The 20,267-nt window shown below is 42.9% G+C and overlaps 1 protein-coding gene across 1 annotated transcript in view; it reads left to right on the forward strand.

The window, feature by feature from the left end:
- The window catches only part of Dnah11 (dynein axonemal heavy chain 11), a 317,751-nt gene that overhangs the window by 165,095 nt on the left and 132,389 nt on the right, over positions 1-20,267 (forward strand). Inside the window, exons 47-54 of the mRNA XM_038336393.1 lie at positions 144-309; positions 1,229-1,331; positions 6,870-7,109; positions 9,442-9,603; positions 9,853-10,046; positions 13,512-13,674; positions 16,020-16,143; positions 16,826-16,968. Coding sequence (XP_038192321.1) covers positions 144-309; positions 1,229-1,331; positions 6,870-7,109; positions 9,442-9,603; positions 9,853-10,046; positions 13,512-13,674; positions 16,020-16,143; positions 16,826-16,968 — 1,295 coding nt within the window. The remainder of the gene's footprint in view (positions 1-143; positions 310-1,228; positions 1,332-6,869; positions 7,110-9,441; positions 9,604-9,852; positions 10,047-13,511; positions 13,675-16,019; positions 16,144-16,825; positions 16,969-20,267) is intronic.

The raw sequence follows: 20,267 nt of genomic DNA on the forward strand, positions 1-20,267 counted from the left end.
TTGTAGACTGTGGTTGGGCAGATGGGGTCAGAGAGGATTCCTGTGAGGCCTTCCTGGCTGACTTGATTTGGGAAAGAATAAGTAAGGGTAGAAATGTTACACTCTGCCAGCCATTTGTGACAAATTTATGTACATATTTTTAGGAATTCTTGAAAAACCTCTAGAGAAAAAAGCTGGTCGCAACTATGGTCCAAGAGGAAATAAAAAGCTCGTTTATTTCATTGATGATCTGAACATGCCTGAAGTGGATGTCTACGGCACTGTGCAGCCGCATGCACTGCTTCGACAGCACATTGACTATGGGCACTGGTAAGCAAAGCCCGCATTCTACTGTCTGCCAAGAGCTCATTATTACAGTGCAGGAACATTTGAAGGCAGAATTCTCCCAGATCAGACAAGCTGGGATTTTCTTTATCTTTGATTTGTAATCTTGATTTTTATGTGTATGTGTGTATTTGTATGTGCATACATATTTGTAGACAATATATTTTGAGACAGGGTATGTCATTGGACCTGAACCTCCCTGATGCTGGACTGACCGGGCCCAGGGATCCACCTGTCCCAGTTGCTGGGAGTGCAGGTGCATGCTGCCATGATGGTAGTGATCTGAACTCGGGTCTCTGTGTGTGTGTGTGTGTTTGTGTGTGTGTGTGTGTGTGTGTGTATGTGGCCAGCACCCTACTCACTGAGCCATCTTTCCAGGCCTCCCTTTATATATCTCTTAACCATATTAAACAGAGAAGTTTTCCTTTTTATCCTTGCAAGATTGGATTGAAAAGGAGTCAAGCAACATAGCAACTGTGTGGAAGTTAAGTCGTAAGTTATTGAAGGAAAGCTTGGCTCTACCCTGTAGGATGTGAATGTTCGATCTGGGCACTCTAGTTTGCTATCCATGGCTCGAGGATAAGGTGAGGGAGCTCCAGTCCCCCCACCGACCCTCACTGTGAGGACAGCATAGATTGCACTCGTGTTAGAGCCACGTGGAAATCAATGGGCAGTAATAGTTTATATTGATTCAGCTTCTGATCTTGGCTTTGGCCTCCAACAGTTCTGTCATCTTTCATTTTCTGAGCTAAGATTTTGATGTCCTAGATAAGACCAAGAAGGTCAAGCTTGCAGAACGATCATAATGATAAGGTGTCTGTGATGAAATCTTTTACAAGCTTGTGGCTAACTGTTTTGTCATCTTGTCTTTAGATTTGAGGAGGTTCTGTTTTCTGTCCCTTAGGTATGATCGACAGAAGATGATGCTTAAGGAAATCTGCAGCTGCCAGTACGTGGCCTGCATGAATCCTATGGTGGGCAGCTTCACAGTCAACCCAAGGCTGCAGGTGGGTTTTATTCCGCTCTCCCTAGATGTCCTCGGATATCATAGTCAGGATGTAGACCAGGCTGGGCATGTTGGCACACTCTTGAAATACCAGCACTAGAGAGGCTGAAGCAGCTGTGTTGTGAGTTCAAGGTGAACCTAGGCCACACAGTGACTTCCAAGGTAGGCTGAACTCCTTAGTGAGACCCTCCCTCAACAAAACACAGCATCTTGTTTCTTGGTACTTATAAAGCAAGGCTCCCACTGGGCAATTAATTAAACAGATATGTTTTTCCTAATCAATCCAGTATTTTTAGTTAAGTTTCACATTTATTGCAATGAGTTGACAGCATTTATGTCTAGGCCCGCATCCACCACCACCTGCTTCATTTGAACTCTGTTTAACCTTGGCATTAGTTGCATTTGACGAGGTGATGCTAGCATGTAACTATTAACGAGCACTCAGAGTTTGCACTGGGGTTCCTTCTCTGTCCTTCCTGTTCTGTAGCGTTGACAAATGTATAATGACATGTGTCCACCATCAAAATAGCATACAGAATAGTTTCTCTGCCTGAAGAACCTTCTGCATCCCCCACAGGCATCTTTGGAAAATCATTTTTTTCAGTTTTGTTATTATACTAAAATACGTGTTGCACAATCATTCTAAGTGGACAGTGAGTGGACTAACCTGCAACTCTATCCATTAAGCAATGACATCCTTCCTTTCTGCTCTGAGCCCTCACAGTCACCATCGGACTTTCTCTGTCTCTGACCCCGCCTTCTCTAAGCACTTCATTTAGTGAGACATACACTGTCTGAGGACTGGTGTACTTCACTTAGCATGCTGTGCTAAAGATCACTCGTGGAGCATACTGCAGCATTTCCTTCTGAAGCCTGGTAATGCGCTTTTCTGTCTTCCATGCTACATTTTGCTTATCTGTTCACTCACCGTGAACACCAGGTCACTTTCATGTTTTTCCCCTCTAGGAAGAATAAAGCTGTTCTGAACGTAGGCACACAAATACTTCTGGAAAACTCTGCTTTCAATTATTTTGACTGTCTACCCAGAAGTAGAATGCAGAATCAGACAGTAATTTGGTTTATAGCTTTTTGGGGATCTGCCATTCTGTTTCTACAGTGGTCATGCCACCTTCCACCCCCACCAACAGTGCAGGAAGCTCCGGCATCTCCATATCTTTGTCAACCAGGATTTGTTTCTTCATAGCAGTCATGCTCATGGGAGCAACGCAGTATCAGGATAGCTGTGTTTTGCATTTCTCAGGTGATCAGATATTGAAGCATCTTTTCATGTGTTTTTATCCACTTGTGAATCTTCTTTGGGGGAGATGTTATTAAAATCGTTTTGTTAATTTTTGGATCAAATGTTTTTGTTAAATTTTAAGCATTCTTTCCATATTATGAATATTTAATTATTTTTGCTGTGGTGGTGGTGATTTTTGTTTGTTGTTTTTTGAGACGGGGTTTCTCTGTAACTTTGGAGCCTGTCCTGGAACTTGCTCTGTAGACCAGGCTGGCCTCAAACTCACAAAGATCTGTCTGTCTCTGCCTTCCAAGTGCTGGGATTAAAGGTGTGCACCACTACTGCCTGGTGGATATTTTATTCTGTTTTATTATTTTTCATGTATCTTTGTGTTCTTTACTAATTTTTCTAAATCCCCATGCCCCTACCCTGGCAAGAGATATTTTTGTCAAGGCTGATCGCCAATATGTGGTACCCAATGTGGGGCATACCAGTAAACCCCAAAACACACAAAAGTATGACCAGGAGTAAAAGGGAGTATGCGAGGAACCCACAAAAAAAAATCACACCACAGGTGGAGAGGTGAATAATGAGTGCTCAAAAATAAATAGTAAATAATAAAAAAGAGAAAGGTGGAGCAAAAAAATTCAGGAGTAAAACTGTAAACATTTATAAATATGAGAAAGAAATAATATTCAATTATAAATATACTTGCTTGGATATAGTTTAATAACTAGAGGAGCTAAAGTGAAACAAACACAAAGATATTTAGAGTTGATAAATATTATATTCTTGATCCACACTGGGCCTTTGCACCACTGTCTTCGGGCTGCTCTGGGACTCAGAGAGGCCAAAGTGAGGCCTTGCCTTCTCCCATGCAAGCAGCAGTGCTTCAGTCATGTAGCTGCAGCCTTTGTTGCTGCTGTACGGGTGGGAAGGATGAAGGGAATGCAGCGGTTGGCCTAGCAATGGCCCAAGTTACCAGTGAGATTGTGGCAGTCCACACACACGTGTTGAAGCCAGCTGAGTCTGACCCACTCTGTGTGGTGGAGCCCGAAGAGGCAGAAGACAGGAGAGTTTAAAGGGCCATGCCTCCCACAGTCAGTGCCCAGGGTCAGTCAATGGAAATGCTTGGGGCTAATAGACCCATGATCCAAGGAGCCTATATGGATAAATCTATGGTTTTTAACAGAGGAGAAGATTCAGGAATTCTAATTTTGTGATTACAAAATTTAGAATAAAAAAGCAAGAATAGTAAAAATCAACATAGCTCTACCCTCCTGAGCTTAGGGACCCAACAGTCTCAGAGTCACTGCAATGGTGGATATGGAGAACTTGAGCTAAATGTGTCAGTCGCCCTCTCATGTTGGTCTATGGTGGTACTGCTAAACCAGAACCTCCTGATTCCAAGTCCCTGGAGGGACATGTCCAAGCAGCAGAGGGAGCATGGTTTGTGCCCACCACAGGTCCCAGAGACAGCTAGGAGCCAAGCCTTATCTGACAGCCAAGCCACAAAAAGTAGCTTCAAGAGACTGCAGCTTCAGGCCCAGACAGGTGTCTGTAAAAATGTAAATGAGTGCAAGTTAAGCCTGTTAGCTAAGTAGACTTGCAACTTGGATCAAAAAAGTAGCTTACAAACTTTTAATAAGACATACAATGGTAAAAACCTTATTTAAAATATCCTAAAAAAGACCTTGAGCCACTACTTCTTAAAGGAAGCAGTGATCCAAATTCCAGTAGATAACTTACAGAAACAGCCACACAGGTACTCACCAAGGTAGAGTATGCTATACAAAAACAACAAATACATTTTATTGTAATTGTAAATAATTAGCCTTGACAAACATACATATTACCTATAACACTTACTCCTACAACAGTATTATGGCAAAATGGTCCACTTTTATGGCTACAACTTCCCATTTTGCCAATTAAGATATTAAACCCTTATTTTAAAGCAATAGCTTACTTAACACAAAAAAAATGAATAAAATCTAAAAAATATTTTGGCAAAAAAACACCTATAATCAATGTTCCTTATACTAAGTAACAAATTAATTGGTTATTTCAAAATAGTAATTCTTGGACAATTGCATTTGCTCAATTTAAAAGCCCAATTAATAATCTTTTCCTGGCTGATCCATTTCTGCAATTCACACAGCTATATTCCTTTATTTTTCCTAAAGTTGTAAAAGAGATCCCTTAAAAATGCTATGTTAATTTTTACAAATGTGTCTTCCAATAAAAGAGCTACATATGTTGTTAATGGTGAAAAAGAATTGTGGAGTGTGCCCATGGCTCCTTAAAAACACAACTTCAAAATATAAAAGCAAAACAGTTATATCCTCAAACACCACCTAATGCCTTAAGCCATACACTTTTTACACTAAGCTTCTTAAATATAGATGTCCATGAACAATATTAATTAATTTGGGATCAAAGATATGTGGTGTGGGACAACTGTATTCTGTCAGTTATATTTTAAATAAACGCTGATTGGTCAGTAGCCAGGCAGGAAGTATAGGTGGGATAACCAGACAGGAAGTAGAGGTAGGTCAATAAGAACAGGAGAATTCTGGGAAGAAGGAAGCCCATTCCTCTGCCACAGAAGAAACAAGATATGACTGCCCTGCTGAAAAAGGTACCAAGCCACATAGCTAACATAGACAAGAATTATGGGCTAATATAAGTTATAAGAGTTAATAAGGGGCTGGAGAGCTGGCTCAGTGGTTAAGAGCATTGCCTGCTCTTCCAAAGGTCCTGAGTTCAATTCCCAGCAACCACATGGTGGCTCACAACCATCTGTAATGAGGCCTGGTATCCTCTTCTGGCATACACACAGACAGAATGTTGTATAAATAATAAATAAATATTTTTTAAAAAAGCTAATAAGAAGCCTGAGCTAATGGGCCAATCAGTTTATAGTTAATGTAGACCTCTGTGTGGTGATTTCTTTGGAACTTAACAATTGCGGGAATCGGGCAGGACAGAAACCCCAACAACAGATATTTTTGCACTTTTTTCACAAAATATAAAAATAAATGGAATAACTATTCAGAGGAGTACCAGCCCTGATGACATCACAGCCACTGATGATTCCATAGGAAAAGAAAAAAAGGTTCCTAAACGCATAATCCTGATTTCCTCATACCATAATGCTATGGGTCAAAAAAGGGGCCCCTAAGCCAATGTTCCTGACTCACTACAACTTACTATGCAGTCTAAAAAGGGGGGAAAGGTCATAATGATGACTGGTGATTTCCAGCCTCTTAATTAACTTACTACACAAAGTTCCAAACCTAGTGAGTCCTGTTTACCTTAAAGCCAGACCAAAAACAGACTAAACATTTGTCTGTTTTATTCTTTGGGACACAGAACTCATTTTGCCAATATAATATTCAATCTACTGTTAAGATATAAAATCTAAAAACTGAGACCTCAATTTTCCCCTCAGGGGAAAAAAAGATTTGTGAAAAAGAGTGACTAAAGCCCCTCTTTAAATATAACAAGGAAGCCTACAAGTTCTTATTGTTTCTCAGAGACTGGAGCAATTACTTAAAGCAGGAATGCTGCTGGTCTCTCAATCATCAGAGAAACTTTTTCTTGTCTTCTGATCAGAATGGATTTAAAAAAATGTAATTTGACAACTCGTGTGTTCGTTGTTAATTTCCACTCTAGAATTGTGGCATTGACTTGTTAATGTTTGTAACTTCTTTAATTCACTAGTAGACATTAAGAAAAGTTTGACATTTCCAATAAATTCTTAGATTTGACATATTTGATAAAAAATTAAAATTTTTAATATAGCTAAAACTTGTTTAAAAAAACACTCTAGACCAATTAAAAAGCACATTTCCAACCCAGGTGACCCTCCTGTTTTTTAATTAGGAGACTATAGCCACAGGAGCATGATTCTTCACAAAGCATTATCTAATAGCAGATGAACTCTCTTGACAAAAACTTGGCTTAGAGACACAAAGCCCAAAGGTACTTTCTCCCTTAACCCTTTGCTTACAGAGATTGGCAGTCAAAGACGGTTTAATCCTATCTTCCTTCAGGCACCTAAGACATAGACATATATATATATACATTCATACAAATATATGTATATATATATATATATATATATATATATATATATATATATTAAAATGTATGGGAAATGGGAAAGTGCTCACATAAGGCAGACATGATCATCTGTCCTGTTACAAAAAGACAGGCTTTATTAAAATTAATAAAAAGGGGGAGCTGCATTTTCTCATTTGGTTGTTATCTGTGTTCTGTGCTGTTGCTTTTCAGAGGCATTTCACGGTGCTTGCATTCAACTTTCCATCGGTGGATGCCCTGACGACCATCTATAGTCAGATTTTCCACTTCCACCTCCAGCAGCAAGCATTCTGCCCATCGGTTCTCAGGGCTGGCCCCTCTCTGATCCAGGCAACAATAGCATTCCATCAGATGATGGCAGAGTGCTTTGTACCCACGGCTATTAAATTCCACTACATTTTTAATATGAGAGACCTATCAAACATCTTCCAGGTACCTCAACTGACAAGCTAGCTTCTTGAATATCAGGATAATTTGGCATTCATTTATAGAACCATTTCAGTTTTCAGCTACACTTTGTTATTTTGTATGTGTTTTTCTTCCTTTATTCATAAACCTGTCTGTGAAGGAACATGGCAACTTTATGCCCTTCTTATCAATGGGGTGGTTCCCTTCAGGTTACACAACATCTGTGTTGATATAGCAAGGTTCCGGAGACTTGGTGATTCATAGACAATGAGAATGTATTACTCCTAGGTCGGTGGTGCTAGGTAGTCTACAGTCACGGTACCAGCAAGCTCGGTGTCTGGTGAGGACAGTGCCTTGAACATTGTGTCTAACCATAGCAGACAGGATAAAAGGGATAATACCCAGCAGTGCTTGTATGAGATCACCTCTCCATTATGACTTAGTAGCTGCCAGAGGCCCCACCTCTTCATATGATCATATTGGCAATTAAATATTTTTTTCATTGTGTGTATGTATGTGAGTGTGTGATGTGTGGGAAAAGGGTACAATCTACACATGCTTGTGGAGGTCAGATGACAACTCTAAGGAGTTGGTTCTCTCCTTCAACCTTTACATGATATATGGCAGTTGAACTCAGGTCACTACTGATCTGTCTCATTGGTCCCACAATTTAGTTTCAATACATAAATTTAGGGAGACACACAGATTGTGGTAGACAATGAGTAAGCAATAGCAGTAAAGGTAGAATTTGATCTTTGTAAATAAAGGCTTTCTTATCTTAAGTGCCAAATAAGAGGAATTGGTCATGTTTTTTGCATAGAACATCAACGTATCATTTTAAATGCATATCAAAGTATGAAATTTTAAATCATAAATCATTTGGCTTGATACTGAAAATTACCTTGATTGCATAGTATGTTCAGGACAGACACAGAGACCAGGGTGATCTGAAGTAGGGTAAGGAGGCACTTGAGAGTCAAACTGTATCATGTGGTAAAACGGCAGTGTTCACTGCTGACTATACAAAGGGAATCCTAAAGAGGGATTGGAGAGCTTGAGTTGCTAAGTCAGATGTGATGTGGTCCTCTGTGGCAGTGAAGTACAGGGGAGTTGTCTAAGACTCGCAGTTCCTTTGTGCACTTCCACTCGCACTCTCTTCAGGACCTCAGGACCTGACCACACCATCAGCAGCTTGGGGATAGCATGGACCGTTCGCTTTCACATCCGTGCTTCCAGCACCTGCCAGAAAGGCTCTGCTTTGTAAAGTCTCTCAGCAGAAAAGCTGTCCTAGGATGTGGTCCCGCCTGCTTAGCTCCCAGGTTCAGGCTGCCCAGCACGTCCCATACCTGCAAACAGTGTCAGTCTCCTGCGGTTCCGTTCTTCACAGTGTCGTCCATGCTGTGTGTGGAGAGCAAGCTGGCTGTCCACAAAGCTAGGGTCACCTGCACCCCAGATGCTGACGGGCAGTGTCGGTGGGCGCAGGAGACACAGTGAGTCCATGCTCGTCCTAGGTCTACCTTCTAAGAGAGGACACTCTACATTTGATCTTTTCTATATTTGATTTGTTTTTTTATTTGTGAAGTGAAAGGGTTTTGTTTGGCGGGTATCAACAGATTAAAAAAACAAGGAAAGTCTGTATCCTGTTACTTTCATTCTGTTTGGGCTTTCATTTTGTAAAATCCACTGGCAGCTGAGATACATAGGCAAAGATATGAGCTTTAGGTCCTGCTGACTCTTGAAATCATTTTAGTTACATTCCTTAAACCACATGTGATGAGGGAGCTGGAGAGATGACTGGGCAGTTAAGAGCACTTGCGGGTCTTACAGAGGTCCCAAGTTCAGTTCGCAGCACTAGCATGGTGGCTCACAACTGTCTCTAACTTCACTTCTGGCCCCTGGGGTATTGCTCATATGTTGTACGCATCCATGCAGGCAAAACACTCACGCATATAAAATAATAATAAATAAATCTTTTTAAAGAAATGTGTATGACGAGGGAGAAAGAGATGGCTCAGAAGTTGAGAGCTGAGTTCTTCTAGAGGACACAGTTTCAATCCCCAGCACCCACATCATGGTTCACAACCATCTGTAACTCCAGTCCCAGGGAATCTTATGTCATCTTCTGACCTTCAAGGGCACCAGACCCTCATGTGAAGCACAGACATACATGCACTTAAAACATTCATATACACTTTTTAAAAATGGGCATTATACTTGAATTTCTATAATATCACTTATCAGAAGGTGAAATGAGTTTTATTTGCACGTGTGTATAGTGTAGAGTTAAATAAATCCTAAATGTAAGAATGGCACTGTCTTCTGAATTAAAGATGTGTTTCTAATTCCTCTCATATAGGGAATTTTGTTTGCTTCTCCTGAATGTTTAAAATGCCCAGAAGATTTACTGCGCCTGTGGCTTCATGAATCATCCCGTGTTTATGGAGACAAACTGATAGACACAAACGATTGTGACTTGTTTCACAGGAAAATGTTGGAAGCTGCCCATAAGTACTTTAAAGTAAGTGGGTGGAGGTGAGCGGGCACTGTTCAAAGGCCTCTTGCTGGCGTGAGGCCAGAGTTAGCGCCTCTGGGCTGCGGGTGAGCGGGCAGACTTCCCTTTCCTACAGTAGCTGAGATTCGCAGTGTGCTGTGTCTGGTTAGGGCACATTGTCTGGTCTACTTGTGCACAGACCTGCTGGCACAAGCTGGCCTCTTGAATAGGTGACTCCTCGGGTGGCTCTCACAGTTTGTTCGTGTTTTCCTGCAGGGTGCTGATGAGCGCGTGCTGCTGCAACAGCCCCTTATTTATTGCCACTTTGCTACTGGTGTGGAGGACCCTTGTTACATGCCAGTGAAGGACTGGGAAGGCCTGAAGGCAATTCTTAGAGAAGCGGTAGACACCTACAACGAGCTCCACTCGGCGATGCACCTGGTGCTGTTTGAAGATGCCATGCAACATGTGTAAGTGCATTGGTCACAGCAGCTATGCAGTCACAGTTGTTCTTACAGCAGAAAAATGCATGTCACTATCCATTATGTCACAGTTCTAGCTGCATGTACAGAGGCAAACTGGTTTCTAAACAGCTGCAGATTCATACAGATGTTGTATTTCACTGCAGCCCTGTCAGAGAAGGGTGGGAATAAAGAGGAACAGAAATGACTCGTGGGACTTCGTGGGTTAAGTGGGATGTGTTGAGTGCCCACTGCATTCCAGGCAGCAGCATAGCCGATTCCTTTAGTGTTTTAGAGCAGCTAGTGAGAACAAAAGGTGGGCACATCTCCTTAGCAGGAAATTAAAGGAAGTTGCTTGCCTTGGTGTAAAGCTCGACCATCAGGGCTCACAGCAGTGTGGGCACCTCCACCCACTGCCTTCTCCAGTTGACCATCAGGGCTCACAGCCCAGTGTGGGCAGCTTCACCTAGTGCCTTCCCCAGTGAGTATGTGAATTCTCCACGTGAACATTTACCAGAACATGAACTAATGAGCAAGAAAAAAATGCCCCAGGAGTAATGCATTGTGCCAAGAAAGACAACAGGTACATGGAGGAAGAAGACGAAGGTTGAGAAACCAACGCCTCATCCAAAATGCATAGAGTTTCGGATGTTTTCTTTCCTGGAATGAGACATCTTGGGGATAAGACCCCAACCTGATCTCGCCATCGCTTTACTTTTCCTCTCTAGTAAACCTTCCGCACATCACTTCCAGGGAGTCGGGTCTGTTTTTAATGTAGCTGGGATTTGTCTGTATACTTTCTGTCTCCTTGACCCATAAAATGCTTCAGGCTTTAGAGCAGTTAAGATTTGGGGGTAAAGGATGCTCAATCTCTATAGGATTTCTAAAGAAGAACTGGGTGTCTAAGGGAAGAGGTGGCATTTTTTTAAGATGAGATCTATATGACTAGCTTAACTGATAATAGAAAGATCTGGGAGAAGCACATTGCAGAGGGCCGTTTTGGCCCAAACCATGAATGTTCAAATAACAGAGTAAAAGTTGAAAGTGGCTATAGCATATGTAACGTAGATTAAAAACAGGGCAAACAAAATACAAGGCTGGAGAGGCATAAATAGGCCTCATGTACCCAGAACATTTTGGTTTTCTTTTTCTCTTTGAAAAACTTTTATTAGTCATTTATAGATGACACTGTGGTGGGATTCCACACACATGGTGTAGTAAATAGCACTCCACAGTAATCTACACTGTACACACAGTAACAACTGGAACCGTTTGACTTCCATGAGATCTGATATCATAATTATTACCTTCCAGTTTAAAACAGTCAACCCATATAATGACCATTTCAAACAAACTACAACAAAAGGATATAGGGACATTCCTGGGAGCCTGCAATTAGACTCCATAAGGTCTGTTAATCTTTTCAAGGCCTGTTCCTACAATTTGTGTAATCTGATACTTGTTTTTATCAGTCACAAGTAAGATAGTATTTATTCAGCAGGAACATACTTTTTATAAAATTTCTTGAGGTAATAGGTTTTTAAATTCCATTGCTTAAAAGAAAATATGTTCATTTTCAGGCCCTTCCAGCGGGGCTTATTTTCTTATAATGAAGAATAGGAACCTTGAGGACATGCTACTGGATGGCCTGTCACAGGATCTCAAACTGCTCATCTAAACTGTGTCTGTTGACGCCAAGTGGGATGTCATCTTTACAGACAATACAACTCTCCTTGCCCAAATCACCCTCATCCTCCCAGGCCTTTCTATTAAATGACAATGGATAAGAGTTAAAATATTTAAAAGTATATCATAAAAAGTAAATCAATACGAACAAGAAAAATTACTCATTAAAGAAGTGAATCTGAATGGAGAAACTATAGGAAATTTAAGAGTTATTCTAGAATGTTTAGCCTTGGAGCTAAAGGCCACCGGCAATCACTTGCTGCAAGCATGCTGAGTACAGCAAATTACTGTCCACACTGTCCCCTGTGACATCATAAAATGCTGTCAGCACATGTGACCAGGTAAAACTGATCCCCCTCCAACACGGAGGGAAACCCTTTCCTATATGGGAAGACTATTTTTAGTGTGGGATTCTTCTGGTTCAAATCATAAAGTGTTTCTTTGATTAGGGATTCTAAGAGTAAAGGTGATTGACTCAGCTGTAGGGATAATTGAAGAGTCCTTGAGCTTTGACGAAAGGGACATTGTCACTTAGTGAATCCTGTTGGGCAAAAGCCTAGAAACATGCCTTAAAATGCAACCAAAACCTAACTTTGGACTTGGGGTTTCTCTCCTGCTGTGTCTTCCCAAAGTGATCTTGTTAGTGTGGTCCCATGATGTAAAATCTAATGGAGTCACAAGGCTTGTAACAGCAACCTGTCTTCTCAATTACTAGAGACTTGAAGTGATACTACATGTCGGTCCTGCAAGGCTCTAACTTCAGTTTTCCAAAACCAAGAGTGATGTGGGTCATCCAGGGCTGGAATTTATTTGTTTCAGAAAAGCAAGGATAATAACGTCCATCTTTTGTAGTTGGACATCTACATACTTTCTATTTTATGGGTTGTTTTTTTTAATTTGTATAACAAATGTAAGTCATTTTTTTTTCAGGTAAACCAGTGTTAAAACAAATATATTCCTACTTGGAAAGTGGAATGATGATATCATTAGTATAAACATTCAGAATCTCTAAAGTAGGATGAGGGGTTGACTGGTCTTGGAAGAAACTTAACTTTCAGATACCCATGGCTAATGTGGTCTACTTGGAGCCACCTGAGGTAAAAGGGCAGCAAGAGTCATAGGAAGAAGCAAGTGTTGGGGCTCAAGAAGCCGCTCAGTGGTCAAGGACCAGGTTCAGTCCCTAACACTGACAGAATGACTCACAAAGGTTTGTAAAATTCTAATTCCAGACGGATCTAATGCATCTTGTGACCTCCTTAGACACCAGGGACATGCTTGGTATATGAACACAGACGCAGGCAAAGCATTCACATAAAATAAAAGTAAATAGATGTTTTAGGGGAACGGATCTTCAGTCTCTTTGAATGAAGCACATGGAGATGTCTGTTGATCCAGACCAATCCTTTCTTGATGGTTTGTTTTGTTTTGTTTTGTTTTGTTTTGTAAAGTGGTTTTAGAGCAAAGCTTTCATGCAAATCTCCCTGAAGGTCTTTGTACCAGGGAACTGACAGAGATTTGGGATTTTTCTTGTTAATCAAAAAATAAAAATAAAAATTGAAGCTTACATGTAGGCCTTGAATATCCTTTCAAGCAGTATAATGTGGTATGAGTCCAAATGTGACACCTGGGTAACTTCCTAGGCAGATATTGCAAGCCTGATGCTCTCTGATGGGGAACCATGCGGACAGGGACACAGTCATCCCACTGAAGCTGACGTTTCGTCTCTACACACTGCTACCATGCAGGACGTTTGGTTTCATGACTCAATGGGGCTGGTTCTTTCTCCAGGTGCCGCATCAGCCGCATCCTTCAGACGCCTCAAGGCCATGCCCTCTTGGTTGGAGTTGGGGGCAGTGGCAAGCAGAGCCTGTCCCGGCTCGCTGCTTACATGTGTGGCATGGAGGTCTTTCAGATCACTCTGACCGAAGGCTATGGGACCCAAGAGCTTCGGGTGAGGAAACGGACCAGCAGAGCAGCCACCCATTCGTTTTGTTTTGTTTTTAACTTTTTATTTAAAAGGTTTTTTCTTTCATTTTACATACCAACCACAATTTCCACTCCCTTCTTTCCTCCCGCTCCCCTCCCCGATCTTCTTCCCACCCAACCCCCTCATCCACTCCTCAGAAAGGGTAAGACATATCAAGTTGAGGCAGAACCAAGCTTCTCCCCCTTGTATTGAGGCTGAGCAAAGTATCCCTCCATAGAGAATGGGCTTCAAAAAGCCAGTTCATGCACTGGGGATAAATCCTGGCCCCATTGTCAGTGATTCTACAGACTGCCCAAGCGACAGAACTGTCACTCACATTCAGAGGACCTAGTTTGGTCCTATTCAGGTTCAGAGTCAGCGATCTCCCACTAGCTCAGGTCAGGTATTTCTGTGGGTTTCCCCATCATGGTCTTGACCCCTTTGCTCATGTAATCCCTCCTCCCTCTCTTTGACTGGACTCTGGAAGCTCAGCCCAGGGCTTAACTGTGGATCTCTGTATCTGCTTCCATCAGTTGCTAGATGAAGTTTCTATGATGACAGTTAGGATAGCCATCAATCTGATTACAGGGGAAGGCCAGTTCAGGCACCATCTCCACTATTGCTAGGCGTCTTAGCTGGAGTCATCCTTTTGGATTCCTGGGAGTTTCTCTAGCACCAGATTTCTTCTTAACCCTATAATAGCTCCTTCTATCAAGATATCTCTTTCCTTGCTCTCCCTCTGTGTATCTCCCCAACTCAATCATTCCATTTCCTCATGTTCTCTCCCTCCCCATCAAGGTCCCAAATCATCTTCTCACTCACCCATTGTTATCACAGAGGATTAGGGCCAGGACCCAATGAGATTTCAGGTATGGACAGTCACATTCCTTATATAGCCAGAGCATGGTCCTGTGTGTTTTAAGCCATCATCAACCCCATGTAAATGTCACAACAGCCGTTGCTGTGCTGCTGCGTAGAGGTAGCCACAAAAAATCAACATCTGTAGGTGATGAGCACACAAACAATATGCCCTTGGGCTTTTGTTTTGTTTGCTTGCTTGTTTGCTCTTGTTTAAACCTGTGGCTGTGGAGGGCTGGCTGTATTTCTGGCCCATTTTTCTGGCAGACAGAGCATAAGCTAGTAGTGAATCCATGTCAGCTCTGAGATGTGGACAGGACCTCCCAACTATATGGGAAGAGGGGGTCTTCCCAAACGTCCCTTCGATACCTTTGTCTTCATGGCCAAGTACATTGACACATTTCTATAATTTGTATAGGTTCAATAATATAAGCCTGGATGAAAAATATTGTCTTAAACATATGAACATGCTTTTATTTCTGGCTGAAATGAACTCAGGGTTCAGTGCTGCTCATGTTCTTATGTGACAAAGGGCAAGAGGGTGTAATGATGGGAGCGGAGGGCTATATTCCCGCCTGGTTCCTGGCCACCTGGCTAGCTTATGCCCCGAAATAACAACACACAAACTGTATTCTTTTAAACACTGTCTGGCCCATTAGTTTCAGCCTCTTATTGGCTAATTCTCTCATTTTGCTTTAACCCATATTTAATAATCTGTGTAACACCACAAGTAATGTCTTACCGGGAAAGATTCAGCATGTCTGACCTGGCGGCTGGCTCCATCGCATCTGACCCAGAGAGGAGAGGCACACTAACTTCTCTTCCTCCCAGCATTCTGTTCTGTCTACTCCACCCACCTAAGGGCTGGCCTATCAAATGGGCCAAGGCAGTTTCTTTATTAACCAATGAGAGTCCTCCATCAAGAGGGAAAGACGCTTCTTTTGTAATGCAAGTAGGCTTCCTTCCTGTGGATAGATCGTGAGAACAAACTGCAATGTACAGCATGTTTAGTAAACTATCCTGTGTGTTTAAATTTTTGCATTTCAATTCATAGTAGTACTTACAAAATATGCCTAGAATTTGTGGCAAGGGCTATTTTAAACATTTTTAAAAAACATGTTTTTAATATTGCCTACCAAATAATGAAGGAAACCTACTTTTGATAAAGAGGCAGTTGTTGGAGCGAGCAGAGCTATCACATGCTACCTGACAGAGGCATCACTGAGTTCCCAGCCACTTTCTCAGAAGGTGTCGTGGCTCAGCAGCAGCCTGTTTTCACCCACAGACTCCGCTAAGCCACATGATGCTTACCTGTAAATGCCAAAATCGGAGATGCTACAGGTCACTGGGAGGACAGCCATAGCCACTGCCCCACATCCCCTTACCAAGTTCTTCCCAGCACCCAGCCACACACTCCCAACATCCCGTCTGCGTTGTAACAAAACGTGAGCCATGATTTCCTTTCCTTACAGGTAGATCTAGCCAATTTGTACATCAGAGCTGGAGCCAAGAACATGCCCACCGTGTTCCTGCTGACAGATGCCCACGTTCTAGACGAGAGCTTCCTCGTGCTGATTAATGACTTGCTGGCATCGGGTGATTAAATGGACACATTTCTTGAAAGATCTTTCCCAATGACAAATTATCTGTAGTTTCAATGAACTTTAAGAAGAGATAATTTATCTTTGAAATGTTTGCTAGTGCAATCTTTAGGGAGAAAGCTATAACCCTAACTAATTTGAACTATATTGCTTCCTTAGTCCATTTATGGATGAGAGGTGCCTCCAGAAGGCCCCAGACTGGAGTAAATGTTGTTCCCATGTGCGACCTGTTGTGTGTGTCTAGAGGATAAGCTGCTCCAGGGGATGCGGGAGTCTAGCGGACGTGCATGCCCAGTGGGGTGTAGGTCAGCAGCTGTGCGGGTTAGGAAGTGTGGAACACAGGTCTAGAGAATGTGGGTCTGGAGGATTAAAACCTCCTGTGGAGTACAGCTCTAAGAGGTGTGGTTCTGGTCAGGGTGAAGGCCCAGGGGGGTGAGGTCTAAAAGGTGTGTGTCTGGTGGGTGTGACCCAGGGAGTGAGGCATAGAGGACATGCAGTTGTGCAGTTAACTGCTTGCTCTCAGTGAATTCTGTGTTGTATCAGAACAAAGACAAAGGAAGATGACATTTCTAAGGGAGCTTCATCTTAGCATGCCAAACACTGGAAAATCCATGGTAAAATGTAAATTGCATCATCATCATCATCATCATGTAATCCTGCCCGTTCTTTGGGAGTAGGTGACGTCCCGGATCTGTTCAATGATGAAGATATGGACAATGTGGTTTCCGGGATTCGTAATGAGGTTCGTGGTCTTGGCATGGTGGACTCCCGGGAAAGCTGCTGGGCATTCTTCTTGGCCAGAGTCCGACTGCAGCTCAAGGTAAGGAGCATCAGCGCCACCTGTGTATAATTTTAATGCTGCTGCTGGCACTCCTGGCGTCTCAGTCGGGATTCATATTATGGGTTTGAATTTCATTGACTTATTTTGAAGGGACGGGTGTGTTTTTTCAGGCCATGTCTGCAGTGTGTCCCAGAAGCGAGCTGTAGTGCTAAGCTGCTGGGAAGCCTTGGGCTGAGCAGTGTGTACAGTGTGCTATTAAAGCTATGCTCCTCTCTCCTAGAGGAGCTGACAGTGGAGGAGGTAAGGAAGGTTACCAAGAACTGGCCTTTGGGAGGGACGGTGTTCCATTTGTCAGGCCCGGGTCTGACCTCAAGGCAGGTGCATTTAGGGAAAGGAAAGTATGTTGTTTTAAATTTAGATTTATTTATTCCACTTCATGTGTATAGGTATTTTGCCTGTGTGTGTGTGTATGTCTGTGTGTCTGTGTGTATCTGTGTGTGTTTGTATGTGTGTTTGTATATGTACCACATGTGTGCCCAGTACCCAGGGAAGTCAGAAGAGGGTGTCATATTCCCTGAAACTGGAGTTATAGATGGCTGTGAGCTGCCATGTTTGCGTTAGAAACTGACCCCATATCTTCTGTAAGAGCAGCAAACATTCTTAACTGCTGTGCCCTTGCTCCAGCCCCTTGAGGGAGGAAGCGATGTTTCTGTAGGGTGGACTGTGAAGAACCTATTAGCGAAAACTGAGAGCTCTGATGTGGAGAAATGGCCCATGGAGCCGGAGAAGAGCTCTTCGATGAGGTGCAGACTTCTGTCAAGCAGCGGGAGGCAGGATCTCCATGCTGTGTCCTTTGTGGGGTGATTTGGGGGTATTGTCTAGATATTCTTAAGCTCCACTTTGCTTTGGGGCATCATGAGAGTTAGGGCAAGCAAACAGCCGCCGTGGTCATGGTTGAGTGCTACGAAACAACAAAGCCTCCAGAGTTGGGGCCCCAGCCTCCAACCCTGGTGTAGCAATTTTGATCTTCCTAGTACAGACAGAGTTAGTGTCCTTAAAAAGCAATTGCTTTGTGTTTCTCCTACTATCCCTATGCGTGTCAACTCAGTGAAGGTTCTATGGTAGCTCTAGAGCACGGGCACTTGAGGAAAGGGATAGGCAATAGCACTGCATCAGCCAGAAATGCAATAAAGGTTAGGCAGAAGAATGAGTTTCTTCAGAGGACTGCGATTTGAAGTTTCATGTTGATACTACTGAGTAATTCTGTACTGAGTTTATACAGTGCAGATCCAAGATTCAGCTGCCTTTGAGGTTTCTCCGTAATGCCATAACAAAGGTATGACTCAGAAGGCTGTGGGCCAGTGGCAGGATGCTTGTCTAGCATGTTCGAGGGCCCTTCCCACAACTGCACCACAAAAGAGGAAACGAAAGCTGTTAAGAATATCTTTGTCAGGTAGTAAAAATAGCAAACTTGTTGCATTGTGACATGTTTGAATCTAATCTTCCTGGACTGGAGACACAGGATAATAATAGAGTTTAGGACCATGCTGGAGATCTGCAGTTCTCATAGTTCCTCAGAGCATTTATAAAATCAATATTACCTAAAAACTGAAAACCATGAACTTCATAAAATGCACATTTTCTTGAATCAGAAACAGTGGGTGAGACCCAGGAATCTGGTTAACATGTTCTCCAGGTGCTTCAGGAACATGTTAAAATCTTAGAAGCAGGAGCTGGAGCAATGGCTCACTGCTCTCGCGAGGACCAGTTCCTGACATCCATAGTGGGTAGCTCAGAACTGCCTATCACTCCAGCTCCAGGGTACCTGGTGCCTCTGGCCTTCTTGGGGCACCTGCATTCATGTGCACCTATCCACATATAGATACACATGAAATTAAAATAAATCTCTGACAAAAATGTGAGAGGTTCCATCACACATAACTCTAAGAGAAGTGCCTTTTATGGCATTTATGCTCAAGTTTGCGTGCTCACCTGGATGACTTCCTGGTGAGGGGATTGCTAGGTGCAATATTTATAGCTTGTGGTAGTTTCAAAATACGGCTGCAGGTTCTTTCATTCTGTTCTTTGTGACAGGTGGCATCTGCATGCCCTGACCTCGGGTATGGGTGTGCTTGTGGTGGCCTCAGTAGAGCCTTCTGGAGCAGCACTTTGTAACTGCCACGACTAAGTCCTAAAGGACCTGTTTCTGCATTGAACTATGTTGAGCTGTGTACATTGCTGTATGTTAAGAGTTTTACATATACATCAGACCTCATATTTTCCTATTCTTTCCTTTTTCTCTTAACTGTATGTATAACAATGCTTATTTAAAGATTTTGGATTTTTCTTCCTTTACGTTTTTGTTGTGTGTGAAGTTGTGCATGCGCGCAGACACACACACACACACACACACACACACACCCGTGAGCACATGCACAATGAAAGCTAGAAATTCTTTCAATGTTTTTCTCTCTCTTTTCCACGTTTTGTTTGTTTGATTGTTTGTTGTTGTTGTTGTGATCTCAGACAGGGCCACTCAGTGAACCCAAACATCTTTGATTCAGCTATGCTGGCTGGTCAGCAGGACCCTGGCTCTGCCTGCCTCAGCCTCACCACAGCCCTGGTGTTACAAGCACATGTTCCCACCCCCAGCTTTCATGTAGATGCTGGGACCGAACTCGGGTTTCTCTGCATGTACTGCAAGCCCTCACCTGCTGAGCCATCTCCCTAGTCTCACTTGAGAATCTTTTAGAAGGTCTGTTTGGTAGCTTTCCACTGATGTGACAGAATGCTCGGGAACATTCCTAAGGAAGACAAGTTGTGTGTTGTACCTAATGGTGGGAGAAGCTGCATCTCATGGCAGCTGAGTGACAGGGAGAGTGAAGGGCTAGAGTCCCCATATCTTCCTCATGACACACCCCAGTGACTTGGCGTCCACCTCCCCCTGGAGCAGCGGGCTAGTGACAGCCTTTGCAGTTTCTTTTACACCTAGAAAAGTCTCTTCTCCTTCAAGATTACCACCTGGAACTAATAATGAAGTCCGGGCTAAGCTGGGGCCAGCAGTCCTCCCGCCTCTGTCTCCCCAGTGCGAAGACCACAAGCATGAGCTACCCTTCCTGGCTTTCCAGGGTCGTCGTGCATACAGTTCTCAACCTATGGGTCTCAGATATTCACAATACAATTCACAACAGAGCAAAATTACAGTTATGAAGTAGCAATGTAAATGATTTTATGGTTGGAGGTTGCTACAGCATGAGGAACTGTGACAAGGGTCACAGCAGGAGGAAGGTGAGATCCACCGTTCTTGGGACAGTTGTGGCTCACTGTGTAGTAGGAGC

The sequence above is a fragment of the Arvicola amphibius genome, chromosome 7 (genome assembly GCF_903992535.2).
Source record: "Arvicola amphibius chromosome 7, mArvAmp1.2, whole genome shotgun sequence".
NCBI classification, from domain to species: Eukaryota; Metazoa; Chordata; class Mammalia; order Rodentia; family Cricetidae; genus Arvicola; species Arvicola amphibius.